General features: G+C 42.7%; 1 protein-coding gene across 1 annotated transcript in view; it reads left to right on the forward strand.

Annotated features, from left to right (window-relative positions):
• smc4 (structural maintenance of chromosomes 4) overlaps positions 1-23,914 on the forward strand; it is a 90,438-nt gene that overhangs the window by 24,058 nt on the left and 42,466 nt on the right. Inside the window, exons 9-13 of the mRNA XM_034168812.1 lie at positions 9,542-9,624; positions 17,480-17,490; positions 17,607-17,771; positions 17,915-18,148; positions 23,693-23,878. Coding sequence (XP_034024703.1) covers positions 9,542-9,624; positions 17,480-17,490; positions 17,607-17,771; positions 17,915-18,148; positions 23,693-23,878 — 679 coding nt within the window. The remainder of the gene's footprint in view (positions 1-9,541; positions 9,625-17,479; positions 17,491-17,606; positions 17,772-17,914; positions 18,149-23,692; positions 23,879-23,914) is intronic.

Here is a 23,914-nt window from a genome sequence, read left to right on the forward strand (position 1 = left end):
CTTTTAATTTGAGGCCTCGAAAACATGCAAAGTCAAAATCAGAACAGCAGGATTTTGAATAAGTGTGTGCAAAGCAACTTCTGAAAAGTGTCCTAAAAATAAAAACAATAATGTCGTATTCCTCTTTTTTGTTCCCTGCTCATCCCCGCTTATCCTTCAATGTTGAATTTTGAGTTGTCTCAGTTTTGGGGATAAGTTTGTGATTTTTTTTTTTTTTTTTGGTGAGAGCTCTGAGATAGCCGTCCATATCACATGCCGCCGACCAGAAGTCCAAAAAAAGTGCTCTTTTTGTACATTCAAAAAAGGCGGGCTGTTGCAGTCATGTACATTTTGCCAGTAAATGAAGCTATTCAGCATTTTTCCAGTAAGTAAACTTCAGCTTTCCCATGAAAACTTTCACTAAAAATGAATGTTACCAGAGTTTCAGCCTTGGAGGAGAGAGAGTTTATCAGTGCATCTGCAATGGTTACATAAATACAATAGAGTTTGAATGCAAACGTTTTAGGCAGGCTATCTGTAAGGCAAAAATTAACAATTTTACATGACAATTCCACCCTTTGATCATTTATGATCACACAAGTGAGTCTAAATTATAAAACAAAACACTCTTAAAAGAAAACAAAACATTCCAATAACATAACAAAAGAAAACATTGATAAAAACATCAACATCATTACATCAGCATCCGGTTTCAAATAACGCTTCATAAACAAGTTACACAGAAATTTACAAATACAAAAATAAAAAACATCAATACAAAATAAGGAGTCAGCAGGTTTGTCATATGGGTCAGATGTCGTGAAGTGGTTGTACAGCCGTCAATGGGAGAATTTCCTTCACACGAGACCTGCACACAGAAAGAGCTTGTGAAAGATTAATGCAAGAAACACGTCTTCCCCTGTCAACACCTTGAGATGGAGCCCTGTGTGAGGAAGTTGTCAAAACAGTGTCTCAAAGGGTGACAGGTTGTTTCTCATTTGCATCAGAGGATCATTTTTTGACACTCCCCAGCTGGGGGTAATGTCTATCATTAAAGCTTTCATCACTGCTTGCTTGTCCACTATCACAAGGCAGTATTTCTCTCCTCCTGCAGGGGTCATTTCAATGAAATCGATCATAAGGTGTTGAGAAGGGACTGGGGGGCATGTCTGCAGAGGTCAATGGAGTAGTTTTGCCTGAATAGTTTTGTGCACAAATTAAACACCTTTTGCAAAAATCAGTCGCATAGGCCACAAAGCCTTTTGTAAACCAAAATTTTTCGACATCAGCACACATCCCCCAGAGTGACAAAAGATGCAAAAGCATCAGGGTAAAAGCAGCAACAAAAATTGCATTTAATAGAGACACATCCCCAGAGTTCTGTGTTAAAGATTTGGTGGTACCAATATCAATTATAAATTTAATATTTCTCCCTTTCACAGTTAATGCAGCTGTAAGCGAAATTTGAAAAGGTGTTTTTTTTTTTTTTTTACAGAAAATTAAATAAATGTAGTGTTTGTGTTGGATTCACCGTTTGCCCAGCTGGCCGTCTGTCGTGGTCAGGACACTAGGGTGTCTTGGCTCCGTTGGGCTGGACCCCGTCCTCCAACATGTCTGCCTCACCCACGGGAGAAGCCTCCACGTCTGCGTTGTGCTCTGGCCGGCATAGTGGGTACTCAGTGGGCCAGTGGTCAACATCCCACAAATAAAACAGCCGTCTGCATCTTCAGTGTCTCTGGAATGGGGGCTGGTTGTCAGCCTCCGATCAAAGTTCTGTTCGGACATCATGGTGAGTGCAGCTGCGGACATTTCAAGGGCATTCATCATTGTCTCTCGGTGGCGTTCGTCATCCTCATGACGTGCATGTTTAAGGATTTGTTTCATTCGGTTGTCAGCCCATCCTCCAATCAGGGTTTGTTCGACTCCCTGGCAGATTTCTGACCTTAGGCCAGGGACCAGACAGAACTTTAGGACAGCTTCAAAGGGTGTCTCTCCGTCTGCATCAAAAGCTCCGTCAGGTCTCATGTCCACTGTGTGCAATGCAGTCTTTCCAGCTGGATGAAGAAGTCTCACAGTCTCACCAGGCTTTGATCACTGCCGTGTCCACTGTGGCTGGACATTTGGCTTTGACGTGCATTTCATACTGACTAGTGTTATCCCAGGTGACTGTCTCCGCTCTCAGTCTTTATGCTGCTTGTCGTTTAACCACAGTCTGGATTTTCAGATATTGTTGGACTGGAATGAGTGTCTTAAGTAGGCTGGTCAGTTCTTCACCTGTCAGTCTCCAGGCTTGACAGAAAGCAGTCAGTTTTTCAGCAAACCCCTCTCCACCTTGGTTGAGTGGAGGGAGGTATTTTTTACAGGAGTTTAACATCTCTGTCCACATGTGACAGTGAACCAAGACGTTTTCACCGTTAGCGCCAGGAAACTCGATCATCGGCATGACAACTGGAGGCACATTAGGTCGCGGAGCTGCGGCTGGGGATCTGGCTGGGGACGATGATAAACAGAACACCAGTCTCCCCTCGCGGACTTTGACTTTAGGTCTAGCAAGGCTCCGGTAAACAGTATTTGAGGGGTTAAGCCCAGGTTACACATAGATGGTTTTGTCTGCGGGTAGTACATAGACCAAAGTTCGCGGTAGTTCTGACTGTTTTCGCGGTGGAAAGGGGCGGAGCATTTCGCCTGCGTTTTGAGCGCCGTACTAGCCGCAAATACGCGGATAAAACGCCACTAAATCCGCCGAATAAAGTGGAGTTTTGACGCCGTAGCATCCAGCACACGTCAGGCAACAGGGGTTAATACTCAGTTCTATCCTTTACAATCACAGGTTAAGGCGCGCGTGAGAACGGCAGTGTTCTGCTGCCGCCGATAATGCCCTGTGTACCGTTGGATTTATCCAGGCAAATCCTGCGTTACTCCAGGAACTTTTGCTTATAGGCACCGCCCCCAGAGTATAATAGGCTGAAGCAGCTGTCAGTGCAGAGGGAGGGAGTGGCAGGGAGCTCATCTCTCAGCCTTTTCTTTTCTTTCCTTTTTTCCCTCTTCAACGTGTTGCTCGTCTGCACCACAGGGCTACCCTCTGCTTCTGAACCAGACCTCTTGGTAAGTCCTTGCCGCTGCCAATTTTATTTTAGGAGGTATACTGAAGCTTCTCTGCAAAAATAACTGGAGCTGGCCGCGAGTGAGAGACCTGCACGCAGCGCGCTGGCGTTTTTATACTGACCGCCGCCTATCGGCTGGTTGGAACGCCATTAACCGGGAGGTGGCGTTTAGAACAGTGTACTGTCCGCTAGCGCCGCCGTTTTGTCTGCCTCTGTCGCCGGTTAAAACGCCTTTGAGGACGCCGATGTGGGCTCTATCATCATTTTACACGCCGTTGGTTAGGGATACAACGCCGGCCACCAATTACTGCGGTGTAAACTGCGAGACTACAGGAAGGGGCAGGATGACACAGGGATTAAAAAGTATCAAACGCCGTTGTTCGCGTTGTCTCCGTCGTCAGGCCACTTCTCCGGGAGCGCTCCCGGAATTATTCGACATGTTGAATAATTTTTTCGACGATTCCCGGTGAAGCCGAAACCAAACCACGCCCCCGTGCGCCGGCGTTAACTACGGCGTTTGATCCCTAAAACGGCCCGGAGGGGGCAAAATCTCTGCCAGGACGCTTCCGGGAGAGTTTACCGTCTATGTGTAAACGGGGCTTAAGGAGGTGGAAGAGAGGAAAAAAATTAGTCGGTGATAACATTATCCTGCAGGTGTTTTTGTGTGTGTGTGTGTGTGTCTGTCTGTCTTTTTTCATCTGAATCCTTTTGTTCAGCATTCTTTTTCTGTTTATCTCTTTAATCATATTCGTTTGACCACACAGCATGTGCAGTATAACAGTTTGCCATAGCTATCACATCCACTGTTTTAACTTTAGATTTTGATATAAATTTAGTCTTTTCCTTTTCTAAATTTGGTTTTAATATGCCCAGTTGATGTCTGCTTAAACTGCCTCCTGCCGGAAAACCAAAATCTCTCACCCACATATTCATATGTGGGAGACACTTTTCCCTGTATTTCTCCATTATTTGTACAGTTGGAGAACACCAGTCAACGTCTTCAGGTTTTTCTTTTCCTGCTTTGTTCCCCATTTTGCTCAGACACGACATCAGTGTCCTACCTCGGAAAGAAAACTTCTTTTATTTCCTGCCCTCATATATAAAACACTGTGGTGTAACTTTTTTTTTGTGACTCCTATACGAGGTCTGTTAGAAAAGTATCGTACCTTTACATTTACATCAGCCAAGCTTGAACCTTCGTGCGCATGCGTGAGTTTTTCCACGCCTGTCGGTTGCGTCATTTGCCTGTGGGCAGGCTTTGAGTGAGCACTGCTCCACCCCTCTCGTCGTTTCATTGCGAGGAAATGGCGGAATGATTTGGGCTTTTTTTCCCATCAGAATTTTTTCAGAAAGTGTTAGAGACAGGCAGCTGGAAACCATTCTAAAAATTTATCTGGCTTTCGGTGAAAATTTTACGGGCTTCACAGAGAATAAGGAGTGTTACTACAGCTTTAAGGACGGCCCACAATGGCGCATGGCGCGCCGCGCTCTGAGCCGCCATCGAGAGGCAGAAACCATCACATCATTTCTAAATGGATCGCTGTGTGGAGCTGGGACCGTCGTGTGCAATTTCTCTGGTAATCACAAGAGCTGGACATCAGCCATTTTCCGGCAGATTTCACTTTTAACAAGAGATTTTGTCATGGAAAGCCACGCGGACGCTTCGCACGTCACGACCGATTCGCTGATGAAGCGAGACAAAGGAACACCTCCGTTTCGGAGTGTTAGAAGACAAGTTGGGACATGTCTATCTCAGCTTTCAGTGCTTACCAGTCGAGTGAGTATAAGAGAAATTGTGGAGAGCTCGGCATGTCCAAACTTGTCCTCTAACACTCCAAAGTTTTTGAAAAAAATAAAAAGGTACAATACTTTTCTAACAGACCTCGTATAACTCAAGAATTAATAACTCAGAAACGCACGTCTCCTACAATGGCCCAAACTCAGTTAAAAATAAAGTCTTTTTTTAATCTACATTAGGGATGGGTATCGGGAACCGGTTCCTTTCGGGTATCCTTAAGAAATGATTCGATCCACCGACATCAATAACCGTTTTACTTAACGATTCCCTTATCTGTCCTTCAGAGTGGCCGTTGTTTTGGGGGGTGTTTGTGAGGAAAATTATAATTTCTCTACATTGATTACAGACCCTGCAGCGGGACTGTAATCAAGTTTTTTGCAGTGCGGCTTTGCTTTGAACCTTGAACCAATCGAAGCACTGCTTTGATCATTGCTTCATTGATTTATTATTTCTTTCACTTATCTTAATTTTCCCCTGCTAAAACCCTAAAGAGCATATGTCTTTGAGTATTATTTTTTTTATGTCAAACTGACCTGTTATGGTCTTCTGAAACAGCTGACAAATGTATTTTATAACTTAAAAACGGGACCAATGCTAACACGTTAGCATGTCTATGGCATTTTCAATGTTAAAGCTAGCATTAAGCAGTTGCAGTTGTCAAGCGTTTGTTGTCATAAGAGTCAAATGTATTACAAATTGTAATATTTTTTAAATTTATTTTTGTTTATATATTAATAATGTAATGATTATTTATTATATACAGTTTTAGAGAAAGAGACAAAAAGAACCTGAATAGAAACACAACAGAAAATAATATAAAACCAACTAACAATGAACATACATAAATAAATAAATACATACATACATACAGAAATAAATACACTCAACAAAAATATAAACACAACACTTTTGGTTTTGCTCCCATTTTGTATGAGATGAACTCAAAGATTTAAAACTTTTTCCACATACACAATATCACCATTTCCCTCAAATATTGTTCACAAACCAGTCTAAATCTGTGATAGTGAGCACTTCTCCTTTGCTGAGATAATCCATCCCTCCTCACAGGTGTGCCATACCAAGATGCTGATTAGACACCATGATTAGTGCACAGGTGTGCCTTAGACTGTCCACAATAAAAGGCCACTCTGAAAGGTGCAGTTTTGTTTTATTGGGGGGGATACCAGTCAGTATCTGGTGTGACCACCATTTGCCTCATGCAGTGCAACACATCTCCTTCGCATAGAGTTGATCAGGTTGTCAATTGTGGCCTGTGGAATGTTGGTCCACTCCTCTTCAATGGCTGTGCGAAGTTGCTGGATATTGGCAGGAACTAGTACACGCTGTCGTATACGCCGGTCCAGAGCATCCCAAACATGCTCAATGGGTGACATGTCCGGTGAGTATGCCGGCCATGCAAGAACTGGGACATTTTCAGCTTCCAAGAATTGTGTACAGATCCTTGCAATATGGGGCCGTACATTATCCTGCTGCAACATGAGGTGATGTTCTTGGATGTATGGCACAACAATGGGCCTCAGGATCTCGTCACGGTATCTCTGTGCATTAAAAATGCCATCAATAAAATGCACCTGTGTTCTTCGTCCATAACAGACGCCTGCCCATACCATAACCCCACCGCCACCATGGGCCACTCGATCCACAACATTGACATCAGAAAACCGCTCACCCACACGACGCCACACACGCTGTCTGCCATCTGCCCTGGACAGTGTGAACCGGGATTCATCCGTGAAGACAACACCTCTCCAACATGCCAAACGCCAGCGAATGTGAGCATTTGCCCACTCAAGTCGGTTACGACGACGAACTGGAGTCAGGTCGAGACCCCGATGAGGACGACGAGCATGCAGATGAGCTTTCCTGAGACGGTTTCTGAGAGTTTGTGTAGAAATTCTTTGGTTATGCAAACCGATTGTTTCAGCAGCTGTCCGAGTGGCTGGTCTCAGACGATCTTGGAGGTGAACATGCTGGATGTGGAGGTCCTGGCCTGGTGTGGTTACACGTGGTCTGCGGTTGTGAGGCTGGTTGGATGTACTGCCATATTCTCTGAAACGCCTTTGGAGACGGCTTATGGTAGAGAAATAAACATTCAATACACGAGCAACAGCTCTGGTTGACATTCCTGCTGTCAGCATGCCAGTTGCACGCTCCCTCAAATCTTGCGACATCTGTGGCATTGTGCTGTGTGATAAAACTGCACTTTTCAGAGTGGCCTTTTATTGTGGGCAGTCTAAGGCACACCTGTGCACTAATCATGGTGTCTAATCAGCATCTTGATATGGCACACCTGTGAGGTGGGATGGATTATCTCAGCAAAGGAGAAGTGCTCACTATCACAGATTTAGACTGGTTTGTGAACAAGTGTTGCGTTTATATTTTTGTTGAGTGTAAGTGTTTCTTGTGAACACCTAGTGACTCTTACACCCCCATTTCATCCCTGTCTTATTTAAGTTTAATGACAGTTTGTTTTGGTCAAACCATATTTTCAATGTGTTAATTTCTTCAGTGATTTCCTCCAGAACTGTCTGCCAAACTAGAAAACTGCTACATCCTAGTAAGAGCAGAATACTACTGTAATGAATTTGAATAAGGAAAGTTTTTTTTGTTTTGTTTTGTTTGCTTGTTTTTTCTCACCAAAATGGATGCTGCACTCACTGCAATTTATTGTCTGGAATAGTCCCAGATTGCATTTCAGAGCTTCTAGAATTCAAACATTTTCGTGCAGGTGGTGTTGGCGGGTAATTTTGGGTTTCAGCTTTTTTGTTTTTCTCCACTTTCATCCCTGAATATGTCAGTCGTGAGTCACTTTTGTGCGGATTAAAGTTACTAACTGGGACTCCTGTCTTGTTGCGAGAAAGAAACGAGAATCGTCCTCCGTTCTGTTCACACAGCTCCAAACGCTGCGCGGCTCTCTGCCGAGTCAAGTTAGAACGATAGAGTCCAGTTGGAATTAATAACTTCAAAGCGAAACACTGTTTTGTTTATTTTTATTTATGTCCAGAGATCAAGGATACAGTGACCAATTTCATATTTATTTACTTTAAGACTCAATGAAATACATAGAAAACCTGTAAAGCCTACTTTTAGTACAAAATTCACAAGAGGTATCGATAAGGGAATCGATATGGAATCGGATCGATAAGCAGAATCGATAATGGCATCGATATCGATAAAATCTTATCAATAATCATCCCTAATCTACAATACCTGTTGTTAGCCAGTCAATTTTAATTTCCACAACAAAAATACAACTTGCTCACCGGTGCTGTGTTGGTAACACAATGCCCACGGTTTGTGGAAATGCTGCACTGGCAATCGGGAACCCAAACCGGTCTATCCTCCTTCGTCAAAGCCAGATACGAGGCAGAACCCTACCTACCGGGTCTGTTTGGCCATCCTCCCGGTTTGGTCCGACGGTCCAGAGAGCATCCTTGCTTCCGACACCAACTGTTGAGGCTCAGAAGGACTTTAGACTATCTGAGGCTGTTTGTGGAATTGAAAAGTCAAGAAATTGACAAGTTGCCAAAATTACAGGCTTTTATTTCAGGGCCTCGAAGACACACGCAAAGTCAAAATCAGAACAGCAGGATTTTGAATAAGTGTGTGCAAAGCAACTTCTGAAAATTGCTCTTCTTGTACATTCAGAGAAAGGCGGGGCTGTTGCAAACAGTCATGTACATTTTGCCAGTAAATGAAGCTACTCGGCATTTTCCCAGTAAGTGAAACTGTTCAGCTTTCCCATGAAAACTCTCGCTAAAAATGAATGTTATCAGAGTTCAGCCTTGGAGGAGAGACGTGAGTTTTATCAGTGCCGCTGCAAAGGTTACATAAAGACAATAGAGTTTAGATGCAAAGGTTTTTGGCAGACTATCTGTAAGGCAAAAATGAATAATTTTACTTGACACCTTGTTTCAAAAACATATTTGCCCTCTGATTCCCTTCAAATACCATATTTTATGGAGTATAAGTAGCTCTTTTTGTGTGTGTGTGTGTATTTTTGTTTTGTTTTTTACTAGTTTGCGAACTTCTGTGACTTATACTCCGATGCGACCTATATACTGAAAAATCGCACATCTTGTTTAAATTAGATTACATTAGATCTATTTTTTAATCCCTTGGAAGACTTCCTCGGGTAAATTGACGTTCCAGCAGCAATGTAAAGCAGCACACACAGTCTCAAAAATGAAAGTAAAAACAATTAGCAAGTATAAATATAAATACCAGAAATACTGTTTGCTACTGGTTTACTGGATATTACTGTTCCTCTCCTTTCCATCCTCTGTCTTCCTGTTACCCCCCCCCTGTCTGAGGGACAGAGGAGTTTTTCAGTCTGCTGGTTCTGCACTTGGGAAGGAGCAGTCTGTGGCTGAAGAGACTCATCTGGTTGCTGATTATGGTGTGCAGAGGGTGACTGGCATCGTCCATAATGTCTAGCAGTTTGTCCAGTGTTCTGTGCCACCGTGACCAGAGAATCCAACTTCATGCCAACCACCGAGCCAGCCCTCTTGATCAGTTTGTCCAGCCTGGATGTGTCCTTCTCGTACACCACAGTGTAAAAGAGGATGCTGGCTACCATGGACTGGTAGAACATCCACAGGAGTTTCCTACAGATGTTAAATGGCTGTGGTCTCCTCAGGAAATACAGCCTGCTCTGTCCCATCCTGTACAGGCGGTTGGTGTGGGTTGTCCAGTCCATTTGCTGTCCATCCACAGCCCAAGGTATTTGTAGGAATTTGCAGCCTCCACCTCAGCTCCCTCTATCGGAATTGGTCGCAGTTTTTGTCTGGACTTCCCAAAGTCAACTCCTTTCTCGTCGACGTGTTGGGCTGTAGATGGTTTTTGTGGCACGAGGCAACAAAGTCCTTCACTAGGCTCCTGTACTTCTCTCTGTCATCCCTGATGCATCCAGCACTGGCTGTGCCATCAGCCCCTCTATGTCCTCATTGTGCGGGTTGATCAGCTCATCCCAGACCGTGGTGTTGTAGCAGTCTCTCAGGGCACTTCCCATTTCAGGGGACCACCTCCTGACGGAGCGCGTGATTACCAGCTGCCTTTGGACCATGGGGTGTACTGTGGCTGTAGGTGGATCAGGTTGTGGTCAGACTTCCCTAGAGGGGTCAGAGGTGTGATTCTGTATGCATCCTTTACATTAACATACAGTAAGTCAATTGTCCTTTTGTTTCTTGTTGGACAGTCCACAAGCTAGTGAAAAGCAGACCAAGAAGAGTCCAAAGTTGCATGATTAAAATCCCCAGAAACGATCATCGGTGCCTCAGGGTGCTTTGTCTACAGCCTTGCTGTGACTGTGAATTTTCTCACGTGCAGTGACTGCGTCCGTTCTCGGGGTGATGTAAACACAAACAGTGATTTTGTGACTAAAGCCCCTTTCACACCGGGGCTGCTTCGAATTGCATCAGGCGTCATCATGACGCCACGTGGAAGCAGCCCAGTGCTGAGACAATGCAGCTCAACGCCACAACAGCGCAAAGGGCACAAAGGACAAAGCAAATAGGATGCCAAAAATTAAACATGTTTATCATTATTATTATTATTATTTGTTTTATTTTATCGAAAGCAGTTGGCCCGCTCTGCTCTCTTCTGCTAAGGAAGGACTCAGCCATCTAACTACGCAAGTCAAAAGCTCTAGCTCGTTGTTCCTTTTTGGGTTTGTGATCGCTTTTGATTTTACTCAGAAGCCTCGGCGGTGCTTAAACTCGAAACTGGCTTATTGGTAGCCGACAGTACTAAAAGTTAGCTGTTAGCTGTAACTTTGGCAAAAAAAAAAAAATTGCGGTTTAGCGTTATAAAAGTTAATTTCTCATTTTGCGGATTAACAGTTATCAAAGCCAACTTTATGATGAGCTGTGCCCCCCACTGCAAGCTCCATATATTTATGTTTGACCAAGCATACAAAATCTGCAATTTATGGCTTCTGTTACATGTGCATGAAATATTCATGTCCAAGAAAATATGATAAACATTTAACACGCTTGTAGAAGTTAAATATTGATGTGAGAAAAATTTATGTCTTGTTTTGCACTGCATGTAAATTGTAAGTGGCACAGAAATGCTTCCATCATCACTGGATGGAAAAATCTGTTATTACCTTTCCCTTTTTAAATAAGAGAATAAAATTAAACCCAAATCAGTATTGCTGAGATCTGAAAGTGATATTGGTGACTGTCATGATTGGTGGGTACAGCTGTACTTGTCAAAGTAAAGTGAACTGAAAAAGTGTTAAAAAAAAAAAAAACTAAAACAAAAAAGCAAAAAACAAACTGGACCCTACACCATTGTCTCCTGCAGAAGAACGGATGCCAGGTACTTGTCAAATTTTATTTTTTTTTCAACTTAAGACACTGTCAGTTGTGTTATAAAAGCACAACAGCTGAAGTCAAATGTTTGGATAAGTGTAGAGATTGAGCAGTAACAACTGAATCCAAATACGGTTTTATGAAATAGTAAGCCCATCATTTTGCCAATATTGGAAAATGTTTTTATGACTAAAATGGACACAAAAATTGGACTGAGAAATATCTGATTTCGCTTATGAAGGAAGGTCTTCAATGCTCTTTAGTTGAACAGCTACTAGTAATTTGAATCCCTCAGTTTTGCTGTTTTTTTTTTTTTTGTTGTTTTTTTTTTTTTTTTTTTTTTATCCCCCGCTGGCGAATGACCGGAAGGGGGATTATGTTGTGATGATTTTTGTCTGTCCATCTGTCTCAAAAACAGCATAAGCCTTTTGAAATCAACTGTTCTCACACTTTTCTGAGGAATTTCATATAACTTGGTACAAGCCCTTGCTATAAGTTGGTAATACATATATTATCATATCATTCGAGTTGGGGCCCATTTTAGCAGATTGATGGCCCTTGATTAACAAATCTAAACAGGAAATCTAAACAACTGCCTTCTGAAATAAACTCACATTTTTAGGAGGAATTTTGTGATATATATATATATAATATATGAGGTCTGTTAGAAAAGTATCGAACCTTTTTATTTTTTTCAAAAACCATATGGATTTGAATCACGTGTGATTGCATCAGACAAGCTTGAACCTTCGTGCGCATGCGTGAGTTTTTGCGCGCCTGTCGGTTGCGTCATTCGCCTGTGAGCGGGCTTTGTGTGAGCACTGATCCACCCTCTTGTCGTTTTTTATTGCGAATAAATGTCTGAATGATTTGGAGCTTTGCTGCATCAATTTTTTTCCAGAAACTGTGAGAGACCTCCAGGTGGACACCGTTCAGAAAATTAATATGGCTTTCAGGGACGATTTTATGGGGATTATACAGATTAAGGAGTGTTACTGCCGCTTTAAGGATGGCCCACAACTGCTGAGAGCGCTGATCGACATGCTCAGACCCCACTGAAACAACCAGATCATTTCCAACGTGAAGGCTTTGTTGATCCAGGACCTCGTCTGACTTTCACAAAAAGGCAGGAGACGTGGACATCAGCACTTTTTCGGCACATTCCACTGTTAAAGGAGTTTTTTTTCATGGAAAGAAGCGGAGGGACACGCCACGGAGCCGTTCATTACGCGGGACAAAACCACCTCGGTGTTGGTCTCACAGGACGGCTTTGAGATGGCTTTCAGATGGATTCCGGTTGCTTTTCAGTCATGTGATTGTGCAGTGTCGCGGTGGAGCCGCTCCTCTTTCCATGACAAAAACTCCTGTAACAGTGGAATGTGCCGTTCATTTCTAAACTGGACACTGTCTTGATTCGGTATGTCGTCTGACTAGCACAGGAATTGTGAAAAGACGTGGACATCATCACTTTTTCAGCACATTAAGACAGACGTGCGGAGGAGTTCCGTGCGTCGCGGTGGAGCCACATGGCGCAAAGCAACGCCGTGATGAAGCCTTCCAGGACATGTTGGGGCATGTCCAGCTCATGCACAATCACAATCGGATAATCACACGACTGAAAAGCAACCGGAATCCATCTCAAAGCCGTCCTGTGAGACCAACACCGATGTGGTTTTGTCCCGCGTAATGAACGGCTCTGTGGCGCGTCCCTCCGCTTTTCTTTCCATGAAAAAAACTCCTGTAACAGTGGAATGTGCCGAAAAAGTGCTGATGTCCACGTCTCCTGCCTTTTTGTGAAAGTCAGACGAGGTCCCGGATCAACAATGCCTTCACGTTGGAAATGATCTGGTTGTTTCAGTGGGGTCTGAGCATGTCGATCGGCGCTCGGAGCGCGCCGCGCTCTCAGCAGTTGTGGGCCGTCCTTAAAGCGGCAGTAACACTCCTTAATCTGTATAATCCCCATAAAATCGTCCCTGAAAGCCATATTAATTTTCCGAACGGTGTCCACCTGGAGGTCTCTCACAGTTTCTGGAAAAAAATTGATGCAGCAAAGCTCCAAATCGTTCAGACATTTATTCGCAATAAAAATCCGACGAGAGGGGTGGACCACTGCTCACACAAAGCCTGCTCACAGGCGAATGACGCAACCGACAGGACATGGACATGTGCACAAGCTTTAAATGTACTCTGACCGTAGCTGATTCTGCAAGCAGTCATGGGATTTGGTACAAACTGTACTGCATTAAAAAAAAATTGGTCTTAATTGTTCCTGCAAAACATTTGCAGTGAGATGTGTGAATATGTACTGATGCTAGGGAACAATGTTAGAAATTTGCAAATATTTCTATATATGTTACCCCAGGATAGCCTTTTTATTTGGTGTTCTTGTGAAATTATCCACAGAGCCACATTTCATAGCAAAAAAAACAAAACCCCAAAACTATTTAGCCTAGGTAGCCACTAGAGGGCTGTAAAGTAACACAAGTTACCTTCTGCTGTACAACTACAGGCTATCCTTGACGTTCCTTTCTTGTAATGGTTATCAAACCTTTTTATTTATTCTGAGGCTCTGACAGACAAACATAGATTGAAGTGCACGCTCCCAGGATTGTTCCTGTCACCTGCCACTGTGCTCTAAAACCCTGTCTTCTACAGCTGAAGTGGCTGTGCTTTGAAAATGTCTTTGTCACGGGGGGCAAATGGGCAGAGGCAGGCAAACATCATGGGAACAATGTTATGCTGTGTGGTAATTGACTTTGGCTTCACTTGTGTAATACTTGCAGCAACCCAATTCTCCCACAGTTAACAAAACAACAGCTATATACAGTACACAACCCTCTTTTTGCTTGTCATACTGTTGTAACAGCCTTAATTGGAACTTATTTCTGACTGTGTTTATGTTTAATTTTAGCTGTGTATTGGCCTACTTTTGAAACTTTTCTAATTTCAGGATTCCCACACATTCTGTAAAACCTGTAAATTTCAAGAGCAGTTTTTCAGTTTTGAAAATTGCCTGCAAATTGATTTGAATGACTACATATTCTGGAAATAATCAATACTGTCCTAGAAATTTTAATGCTATTTTAGCTTCTCCCTTGTGTGCTATACACACTTCGGTGTGTATTTTGTTTGAAACTCAGCTCACATTTAGTGAGATAAGCTGTGCAATATGTTAGGTGTGCTGAAGCAGCTGTAAAGTGAGTTTTCACAAAGCGTACGATATATCTTGAAGTACAGTGTATAGGTTAATGTTGTGTGAACAGATATATTCACCCACTCATCTACATCTTTGCAAAATGAGCCCTCTGTTATCAGAACAGGAAAAATCTTGTTAAGCTGGATAATTGTTGGCTCAATAAAACTGTAGGCAGCTGTGTCTACATGTACAGATAATGTACATATTGTACAGTTCAGGTTTTACATTTGTAAAGGTGCCCTGACACTTGGGGCATGACTTTGATCCACACACTTGCACGCACATCATTATGATGATCCCACCCGCTGTGTTCTCAGCTGGGCGCCGCACTTTGTTCCACTGGCTGCCACGCGTTGAGCGCTGGATGCTGCATACAACCCCAATTCCAGTGAAGTTGGGACGTTGTGTGAAATGTAAATAAAAACAATATAATGATTTGCAAATCCTCTTCAACCTATATTCAATTGAATACACCACAGAGACAAGATATTTAGTGCTCAAACTGATAGACTTTTTTGTTTTTGTGTAAATATTTGCTCATTTTGAAATGGATACCTGCAACACATTTCAAAAAAGCTGGAACAGGGGCAATCAAAGACTGGGAAAGTTGGTGAATGCTCAAAGGACACCTGTTTGGAACATTCCACAGGTGAACAGGTTAATTGGAAACAGGTGAGTGTCATGATTGGGTATAAAAGGAGTATCCCCAAAAGGCTCAGGGATTCACAAGCAAAGATGGGGTGAGGATCACCACTTTGTGAACAACTGCTTGTAAAAATAGTCAAACAGTTTAAGAACAATGTTTCTCAATGTCCAATTGTAAGGAATTTAGGGATTCCATCATCTACAGTCCATAATAAGAAGATTCAGAGAATCTGGAGAACTTTCTACACGTAAGCGGCAAGGCCGAAAACCAACATTGAATGCCCGTGATCTTCAATCCCTCAGGTGGCACTGCATTAAAAACCGACATCATTGTGTAAAGGAACTTACCGTGTGGGCTCAGGAACACTTCAGAAAACCATTGTCAGTTAACACAGTTTGTCGCTACATCTACAAGTGCGAGTTAAAACTCTACCATGCAAAGCGAAAGCCATACATTAACAACATCCAGAAATGCTGCTGCCTTCTCTGGGCCCGAGCTCATTTGAAATGGACAGACGAAAAGTGTGCTGTGGTTTGAGTCCATATTTCAAATTGTTTTTGGAAATCATGGACATTGTGTTCTCCGGAAAAAAGAGGAAAAACACCATCCAGATTGTTACCAGCGCAAAGTTCAAAAACCAGCATCTGTGATGGTATTGGGGTGTGTTAGTGCCCATAGCATGGGCACCTTACACATCTGTGATGGCACCATCAATGCTGAAAGGTACATCCAGGTTTTGGAGCAACACATGCTGCCATACAAGCAATGTCTTTTTAGGGACATCCCTGCTTATTTCAGCAAGACAAAGCCAAGCCACATTCTGCACGTGTTACAACAGCGTGGCTTCCTAGTAAAAGAGTGCGGGTACTAGACTGGCCTGTCTGCAGTCCAGACCTGTCGCCCATTGAAAATGTGTGGCGCATTATGAAGGTCAAAATATGACAGAGACCCTGGACTGTTGAACAACTGAAGTTGTATATCAAGCAAGAATGGGAAAGAATTCCACCTACAAAGCTTCAACAATTAGTGTCCTCAGTTCCCAAACGCTTATTGAGTGCTGTTAGAAGGAAAGGTGATGTAACACAGTGGTAAACATACCACTGTCCCAGCTTTTCTGAAACGTGTTGCAGGCATCCATTTCAAAATGAGCAAATATTTACACAAAAACAGTAAGGTTTATCAGTTTGAACATTAAATATCTTGTCTTTGTTGTGTGTTGTCTATTGTTGAAGAGGATTTGTAAATCATTGTATTCTGTATTTACGTTTTACACAATGCCCCAACTTCATTGGGGTTGTATATAAAATAATTTCGTAGCGGATTATTCATTTTCTCATTGAGTTGGCTGTTGGAAATATCTCTAATCGCTTCCAGAATCACAGAGGACCGCACCAGCTGCAGCTGTTCTCTCTCCCACGCACGCTGAGCGAGGTAGAGAAAACGTTTGAACCTTCTAAAAAGGTCATTATTTCTCATGTTTATATTGTAATGACTTTGTAAAACAGTTGCATGGTCATCCCTTCTTGTTTGCAGCTGTAAAAGTATGTTTATCATAGATTTAACATCACCTTATAATCGTTCAGGCGAGCTGCGCTCTGATGTGCTGCGGTGACAGTCACTCACAAGCAGTGTTTTTGACTTGTTTGCGGAATGTTAACTTGATTTTCACGTAATTAATGCGTGATGGAGATTTTGAACATTTCAAAATATTGTTTGCGCACCTGCACGAAGCTGCGTTTAAGACGAGTTTACTCTCGTGTACGGCAAAGTGCGTGCAAGTGTGCAGATTAAAGTCGTGCAAGTGTCAGGGGGCCTTCAGTTTGAGGGACAAAAAAACAAAAGCTTAGGAGTTGGGTTAACAACTCACAAAATTATGTCAATTATGTCACCTTATTGGACTGTTGGCAGTGATGGTTGGAGCCATTACCTGTAAATAACCTGAGACATTACATCATTGTAAAAGGAGAAATGAAAATGAGGTGTAGTGTGTCAGTGCTACCATTAAACTGTATGACCGTAAGCAGCCAGAATTGTCGGACCGATTACAAACAAGACAATGTCAGGACATTGTTTGCTTATCAGGAAAATGTCCTAGAAAATGATTTCTTAAAAAAGTGGGAATCCTGAGTTTGCTTGTAACTGGCCAAAGAAAGAAAGGAAACAACAAGAGTTGTTAGTGCGCTTGTTTCCAGAACAGAAGGCTCTTGGTTCAAGGCCACCCTGCCCACTCTCCTTGTAATGTGGAGTTGAGTCTGGAAGGGTATCCTGCCTAAACCTTGTGCCAAATCAACATACTAATCCATATCAGTTCTGCTGTGGTGAACCCAAGTGAACAAAGGTGAAGTTGAAAGGGCTTACTACATCAGATATTTTTGTCATATCTTCACTAAGCTCTTAATCTGTGTTTGTATGTTACAGGGACTGTTGTGGTGAGGTTTTTATGTGGTGTAGTGGCTTCTGGCCTCCAGCTATATTCATTTTTGTTGGGAAGCTAGACAAGCATGCATCATTTTTAATGCTATTTGCTCCATGGTTCAACTTTCAGCTGGAGGAAGTGCGCGGCATTCCTGCCAGCAGTGAAAAGGCCATCTCTGAGGCAACTGCTCAAAAGGAAGAGCTGGAGAAGCACAGAGTGAAAGAAGAGGAGAAGCTTAAGGAGGTGATGGAGAGTCTAAAGGAAGAGACCAGTGGCTTGCAACAGGACAAAGAGGTCTGTCTCCATCTATCTTGGTGTTTGAGTATTTCGTACTTTAATTTAATTTTGATAATAGTGTTGTTTTTGTTGTGGGGTCTCATCTCCCAACAACACAAAATCTGCTTCTCTAACTCTTTCATGTCCTTTGTATCCATTAGACCAAAGAGAAAGAGTTGATGGAGCTCAGTAAAGTAGTAAATGAGACTCGTTCACGGATGGACCTAGCCCAGTCAGAGCTTGACATCTACATGAGTCGCCATAACACAGCTCTGACACAGCTCAACACTGCTAAGCAGACACTTCAGACCACCTCTGACACACTACGAGAGCGCCGTGCTGCCATCAAAGACCTGGAATTCAAAATACCCAAGCATGAAAAGGAGCTTAAGAAGGTAAATTAGATGCAGTATGCAGTATTAACATACAGTACATAATTAATGTGCCTTCACCTTTTAAAAATAATGAGGCACTGTTAAGAAGCATTGTATGTATGTGTACACGTGGGCGGAACACTGGTGTTATAGTCATCACTAGTGTGATAGTGCACCACTTTATATAAGGTATATCCAGAATGTATTGTTATGCTATAGCGTTATTCCAAAATGGATGAAATTCATCCACCTCCACCCCAAACTTTTACACACAATACCCCATAATGACAATTCCGGGGTGTGATTCTTCCGGATAAATCTGATAATCCGACTGTTCCAAGCTGAAAATGAGGCTCCTCCGTCGGGACGCAGCCGGCGCGGTGCGGCGGCACAGGAAAAACACCTCCGTGTTGATAACCATTTGTAAAATCCAGGCGGCTTTTGATGGCTTTCAGTGGAGTGAGTATATGAGAAATTGTTTAACAGCTGGACATGTTCCAACTTGTCCTTAAGGCTTCCAACGGAGGTGTTTTTCCTGTGGCGGAGCGTCGCGGCGGCTGCGAGCCGATGCTGCAATCCGTCCGCACGTCTTTCATTAAAAAAATCTCCTTTAACAGTGGAATATCCGGATAAAATGCTAAAACCAACTTCTTCTGAAACTTCTCTGTTCTCTCACGACGTCCTGGATCAATAGAGCCTGAAATGTGGAGGTTTTCAGCTTGAAACAGGCTGACGACGGCGCCTGAGAGCGCTGCGCGACGTCTCGCACCGTGGGAAGTCCTTAAAGCGACGGTATCACCTCAAAATCTCTCATCAGCTGTTAAAATTTTCACCGAAAACCATCTTAATTTTTCGAACCATGTCCACTTCGATGTGTCTCACAGGTTTAGAAAAAAGTTTGATCAAACAAAGCGCCAGTCTCTCAGCAAAATCTCAGACAAAGGAATTCCGACGAGGGGCTGGACGACGACTCCTCGTGCGCATGCATGCGTTTTTTCACGCCTGTTGGTTGCGTTATTCGCCTGTGAGCACACCTTGTGGGAGGAGTGGTCCAGCCCCCTCGTCGGATTTTCATTGTCAGGAAATTGGCTGATCGACTGCCACTTTGCTTCATCAAAATTTTTTCAGAAAGTGTGAGAGACAGCCAGGTGGAAACCATTTGGAAAATTCAGATGGTTTTCGGTGAAGATCTTATGGGGATCACACAGATTAAGGACAATTACAACTGGATTAAAGACGGCCCACAGCGGCGGATGGTGCGCCGCGCACCGAGCGGCAATCGACAGGCTCAAACGACCAGATCATTTCCAAAGTGAACGCTTTGTTTATCCGGGACGTGCAGAGGACTTCGCGCGTCGGGATGGAGGCGCAGGGCACAGAACAAAAAGCAACGCCGTGATGAAGCCTCACAGGACATGTTGTGGCATGTCCAGCTCGTCCACAATTTCTCGGATAGTCACACAACTGAAAAGCCACCGAAAGCCGTCTGAATTTTCCGAATGGTGCAAGAGCTGGGCATGTTAGGGCTTGTCCTGTGAGACCAACACGGAGGTGCTTTCGTCCCGCGCCATGAGCGGCTCCGTGGGGAATTTCTCCGCTCCTCTTTCCATTACAAAAACTCCTGTAACAGTGGAATGTGCCAAAAAAGTGCTATGTCCAGCTGTCTTGCCATTTCTCTGGTAGTCAGACGAAGTCCCGGATCACCAAAGCGTTCAGTTTGGAAATGATCTGGTCAATTGAGCCTGTCGATTGCCGCTCGGTGCGTGGCGTGCCATCCGCCGCTGTGGGCCGTCTTTAATCCAGTTGTAATTGTCCTTAATCTGTGTGATCCCCATAAGATCTTCACCGAAAGCCATCTGAATTTTCCAAATGGTTTCCACTTGGCTGTCTCTCACACTTTCTGAAAAAATTTTGATGAAGCAAAGCGGCAGTCGATCAGCCAATTTCCTGACAATGAAAATCCGACGAGGGGGCTGGACCACTCCTCCCACAAGGCGTGCTCACAGGCGAATGACACAACCGACAGGTGTGGAAAAAACTCATGCATGCGCACGAAGGTTCAAGCTTGGCTGATGCAATCACACATGATTCAAATCCATACAGTTTTTGCAAAAAAATAAAAAGGTCAGATAGTTTTCTAACAGACCTCATGTGTGTAATATATATATATATATATATATATATATATATATAACCGAATTCAGAGCTCCAGTTTTTCAGAAGAACTTTGTGACTGCATGAGTAGTTGGGCTCTGTGCCATGGAGTGGCGCAGAGAGGAGGAGGAGGAGGACAGAGCCATATGTGTGGCTTCATGCGGCTCTCGTCTCGCCCATTTTCCCAAACATCAAGCATATGCAGCAGGTGGAACACCTGCAGGAGCGCGCTGAAGAGCACTGAAATGAGACTTTTAGCCGACTTGGTGTCGGCATTCAAACTGAATGCGGTGCAGCAGGGTTTAATTGTGCGCGCGCTTCTTCCTCCGCCGGACTGGAGGAGGTGCAGAGATGTCTGGCTGCACGTGAGTCTCCTCCCGCTCATCGGTTACAACAGCAGGTGGAACACCTGCAGGAGCGTCCTGAGGAGCTTCAGCAGGAACTGTGGAACGACATTTGGAGCCGAGTTTAATTGTGCACACGTGACAGAAAACTGATTCGTGGCGCGCAGTGAAATGTGACGCCGCGTTACAAGTCGTGTCAAAACTCGACAGTTTTCTTGTCACTTCGTAATTACGCGTGACCGTTTGGGCTCCAAGAACCATCACAGGAGCCACTACGAATGTTGTCACGTTCTATTAAGGATCAATACTCATCAAGACGCATCAATATGCTCAGTTGCGACCTCCACGATGTGAGACTAAAAGAGGGTGGTGTGTGACATTCGTTGAAGATTTTGACAGGCAAAAACATGCTCCACGAATATCAAGAATATCACGCACCAACACGCAATATTAAGAAACTTATTCAGATGCGTTAAGTCACATTAAGAATGTCGTATTCGTAATTTGTAACGTGTCTTGGTTATGTGTAAACGCACCTTTACAGCGCTAAAGTTTTTAAAAGAAGACTTGTGCAGCATGTCTCTGTCACGGACCAACGTCGGACAGAGAGAAGATGGTGAGAAAGATTGTTTGAAAAAGTCTGATAAGGACAAGAATATGTGGAATTGTCGCTGGCTTCATCAACACACCTGAAAGATAAAAGAAACGGGAAAAGTGAACTGTGCCGTCAGGAAACGCTGTAAGAATTTTTCTCTCTCTGGAAAATAAACATTGTGCTGTTCAAACAGGATTTTAGAAAAGATTATGTGACTTTTTTTCATTCATCTAGACTTTCTTTCATTGTGGAAAAAAGACTGGCTTTGAATGGATTTAGGCTTCATGAATTTACACAAGAGTGTAAATGAGTTTTTACTAATGTAGACGTTTTTCATGGGAAAAAGACACAGTGGATTTACAGGAATTTACACAAGAATATGTGGCTTTTTTACTATAAGGTATGTTAATCAAGGTATGTCAATCAATAAATAAATTTCTGTATAAAATAAAAAGTAAATTCAGGTTCCGATTCTTAGAGGTGTTTGGGCTCAGACTGAGATGGATAATTTTAAACAAATTTAACATTTTATTGTTGTGCATTATTGAATGAATAATAGTAATTGAGTGGCTTCAGTATTATGGTATGATATTATGATATGATATCTCTTTACCTAGTCTGAAAGCAGTTATGAAATTATTTATAACATTTTAGTTGTGAGTTATGATTTTTAATTGCCTAGTCTTTGAGACCAATCACAAACAAACTAAATAACATTTTCATGAAGATTTAGCTATATTTGTAAACTGTTGTGTTATATTCTGTACATGCTCCTACAGGGATGCACAACATGCATTCAAAAGCCACATGTTGTGCCATACTGCATGAGATCACAAGAGAAATTTAACAGCTGTTTCAGGTCCAAAGAATGCACCACAGGGCACTTATATTCTCAAAATTTCCTGGGGGAGGAATGCCCCCCCAGACTCCTCCTTACTTTTCCAAACGCCTACGGCATTCGGGGTAACTTTTGCTGCCTTGAATATTATAGATGAATCACATTGCTTTCTTCTTTTTTCTCCTAAGCATCCATGCTGGTCATTTGTTTGTTTGTTTATTTATTTATTTATTCAAACCCTGCTCAGACCCAGGACCCGCAGCCTGACGTGCACCTGCTGAATCAAAGATGCAAAGGCTGTGATTTGTCATTTTTCACTCTTTCATCTCCTGTCTTTAGTTTTTGCAGTGTGCACGCCAGTTTGGATCAAACACGTTTGGCAGAAAAGTCGGTAAATATGACAGACTTCACAACACGAAGTCTGAAAATGACGCTCAAATGACTTAAAGCTCATGGAGGAAATTGTAGATGTTTCCTGTGATTTGGAAGTGCAGTAGTTGATTGTAGAAAGAAGAGCTCATTGAGGGACAAATCCAGAAACTACATAATCAAATAAAAAATAATTGCTTAAAAACACGACAGAGAACTTTAAAACTGCCACGTATGTCAACGTCATTGTATCGCACAGAGTTACAGAGCTGCAGAGGATTTTAAGGTACACTCTGCAGTGGACTTAGACAAACAGAGTGACTTGACCAAATGTAATCTTTTTAATGGACTTAATGCCCACCACTTATTTAAGTCAGGCCTTTATTTATTTATTATTTTTTTTTCCAGAGGAATTTTTGACCTGATCAATAAATTAGACAGGTCCCGATCCAGGATTCCCTGTAGATTGTTCGGCACCTCCTGACAAGTCCGTTACATTTATATAACGGATTTTGTCCGTTTTATACAGATTTCGATTATAACACAAAATTTGCTGGACCACCTGACTCCATTATGTGCAAGTTTTACTGTGTATATGATATTTTTATTATTGTCATTACACTTTCATTCCTCCTTTTATAATGCATGAGTAGTGCATCTCAAAAGAAAGGAATGATTAGTTTCTTTGGAGAAGATACTTCATCTGCATTATCTCAGTCCACCCAGCTATAAATGTATACCACTTTTGACGTTGGAAGTAACCTATGACAGGGTAGTATCCTGTACAGGCTGAGTCGTAGAGTCTCATCTAAAGCCACCTTGACACTTGAATAAATCTGATCCCCGCATTAGCACGCAATCTTGCGTGCCAGTGAGTACAGTCGTGTGTGTGGCCCTGCATGCAATGACACAGTGTTTGCAAATCGGTTGCGCAATGTGTAAACAACTAATTTACGCAAGCGCACAAAATTTATGTGTGCTTGTGAATTTTGAACATTTCAAAATTTTCTTTGCACTGTGGCACGCACACAGCCTCGCACAGGTAGGTATCCAGGGATAAACACTGGGTCTATATAGGACTGACTTCTCTTCTCCCCGTTATGAAGCAAAGAAAAAACACTATTTTTGTCAACATGTGCCTTTAAACTTTTGTAATCTCTAAATATGAATGCAAGTATTTAATTTAATTTATTTATTTACTTACTTATTTATTTTACATGGCTATGTGTGTCATCCACACATTCCACATCCCTTTTTCTCGACAGGATGAAGTGGAGTTGGAGCAACTGATGAATGTAGATAATGAGACCAAGGAAGCAGTGAAGGAAATGAGGCAAAAAGTTGAAGAAGCTAAGAGCTCTCTGTCTTCAAACCGCAGTCGTGGAAGGGTACTGGATGCACTCATGCATCAGAAGAAGAGTGGCAGAATCTCCGGCATCTTCGGAAGACTGGTTAAAATGCTATTTTATTCATGCAGTTCCACACAA

The sequence above is a fragment of the Thalassophryne amazonica genome, chromosome 4, assembly GCF_902500255.1.
Source record: "Thalassophryne amazonica chromosome 4, fThaAma1.1, whole genome shotgun sequence".
Lineage (NCBI taxonomy): Eukaryota > Metazoa > Chordata > Actinopteri > Batrachoidiformes > Batrachoididae > Thalassophryne > Thalassophryne amazonica.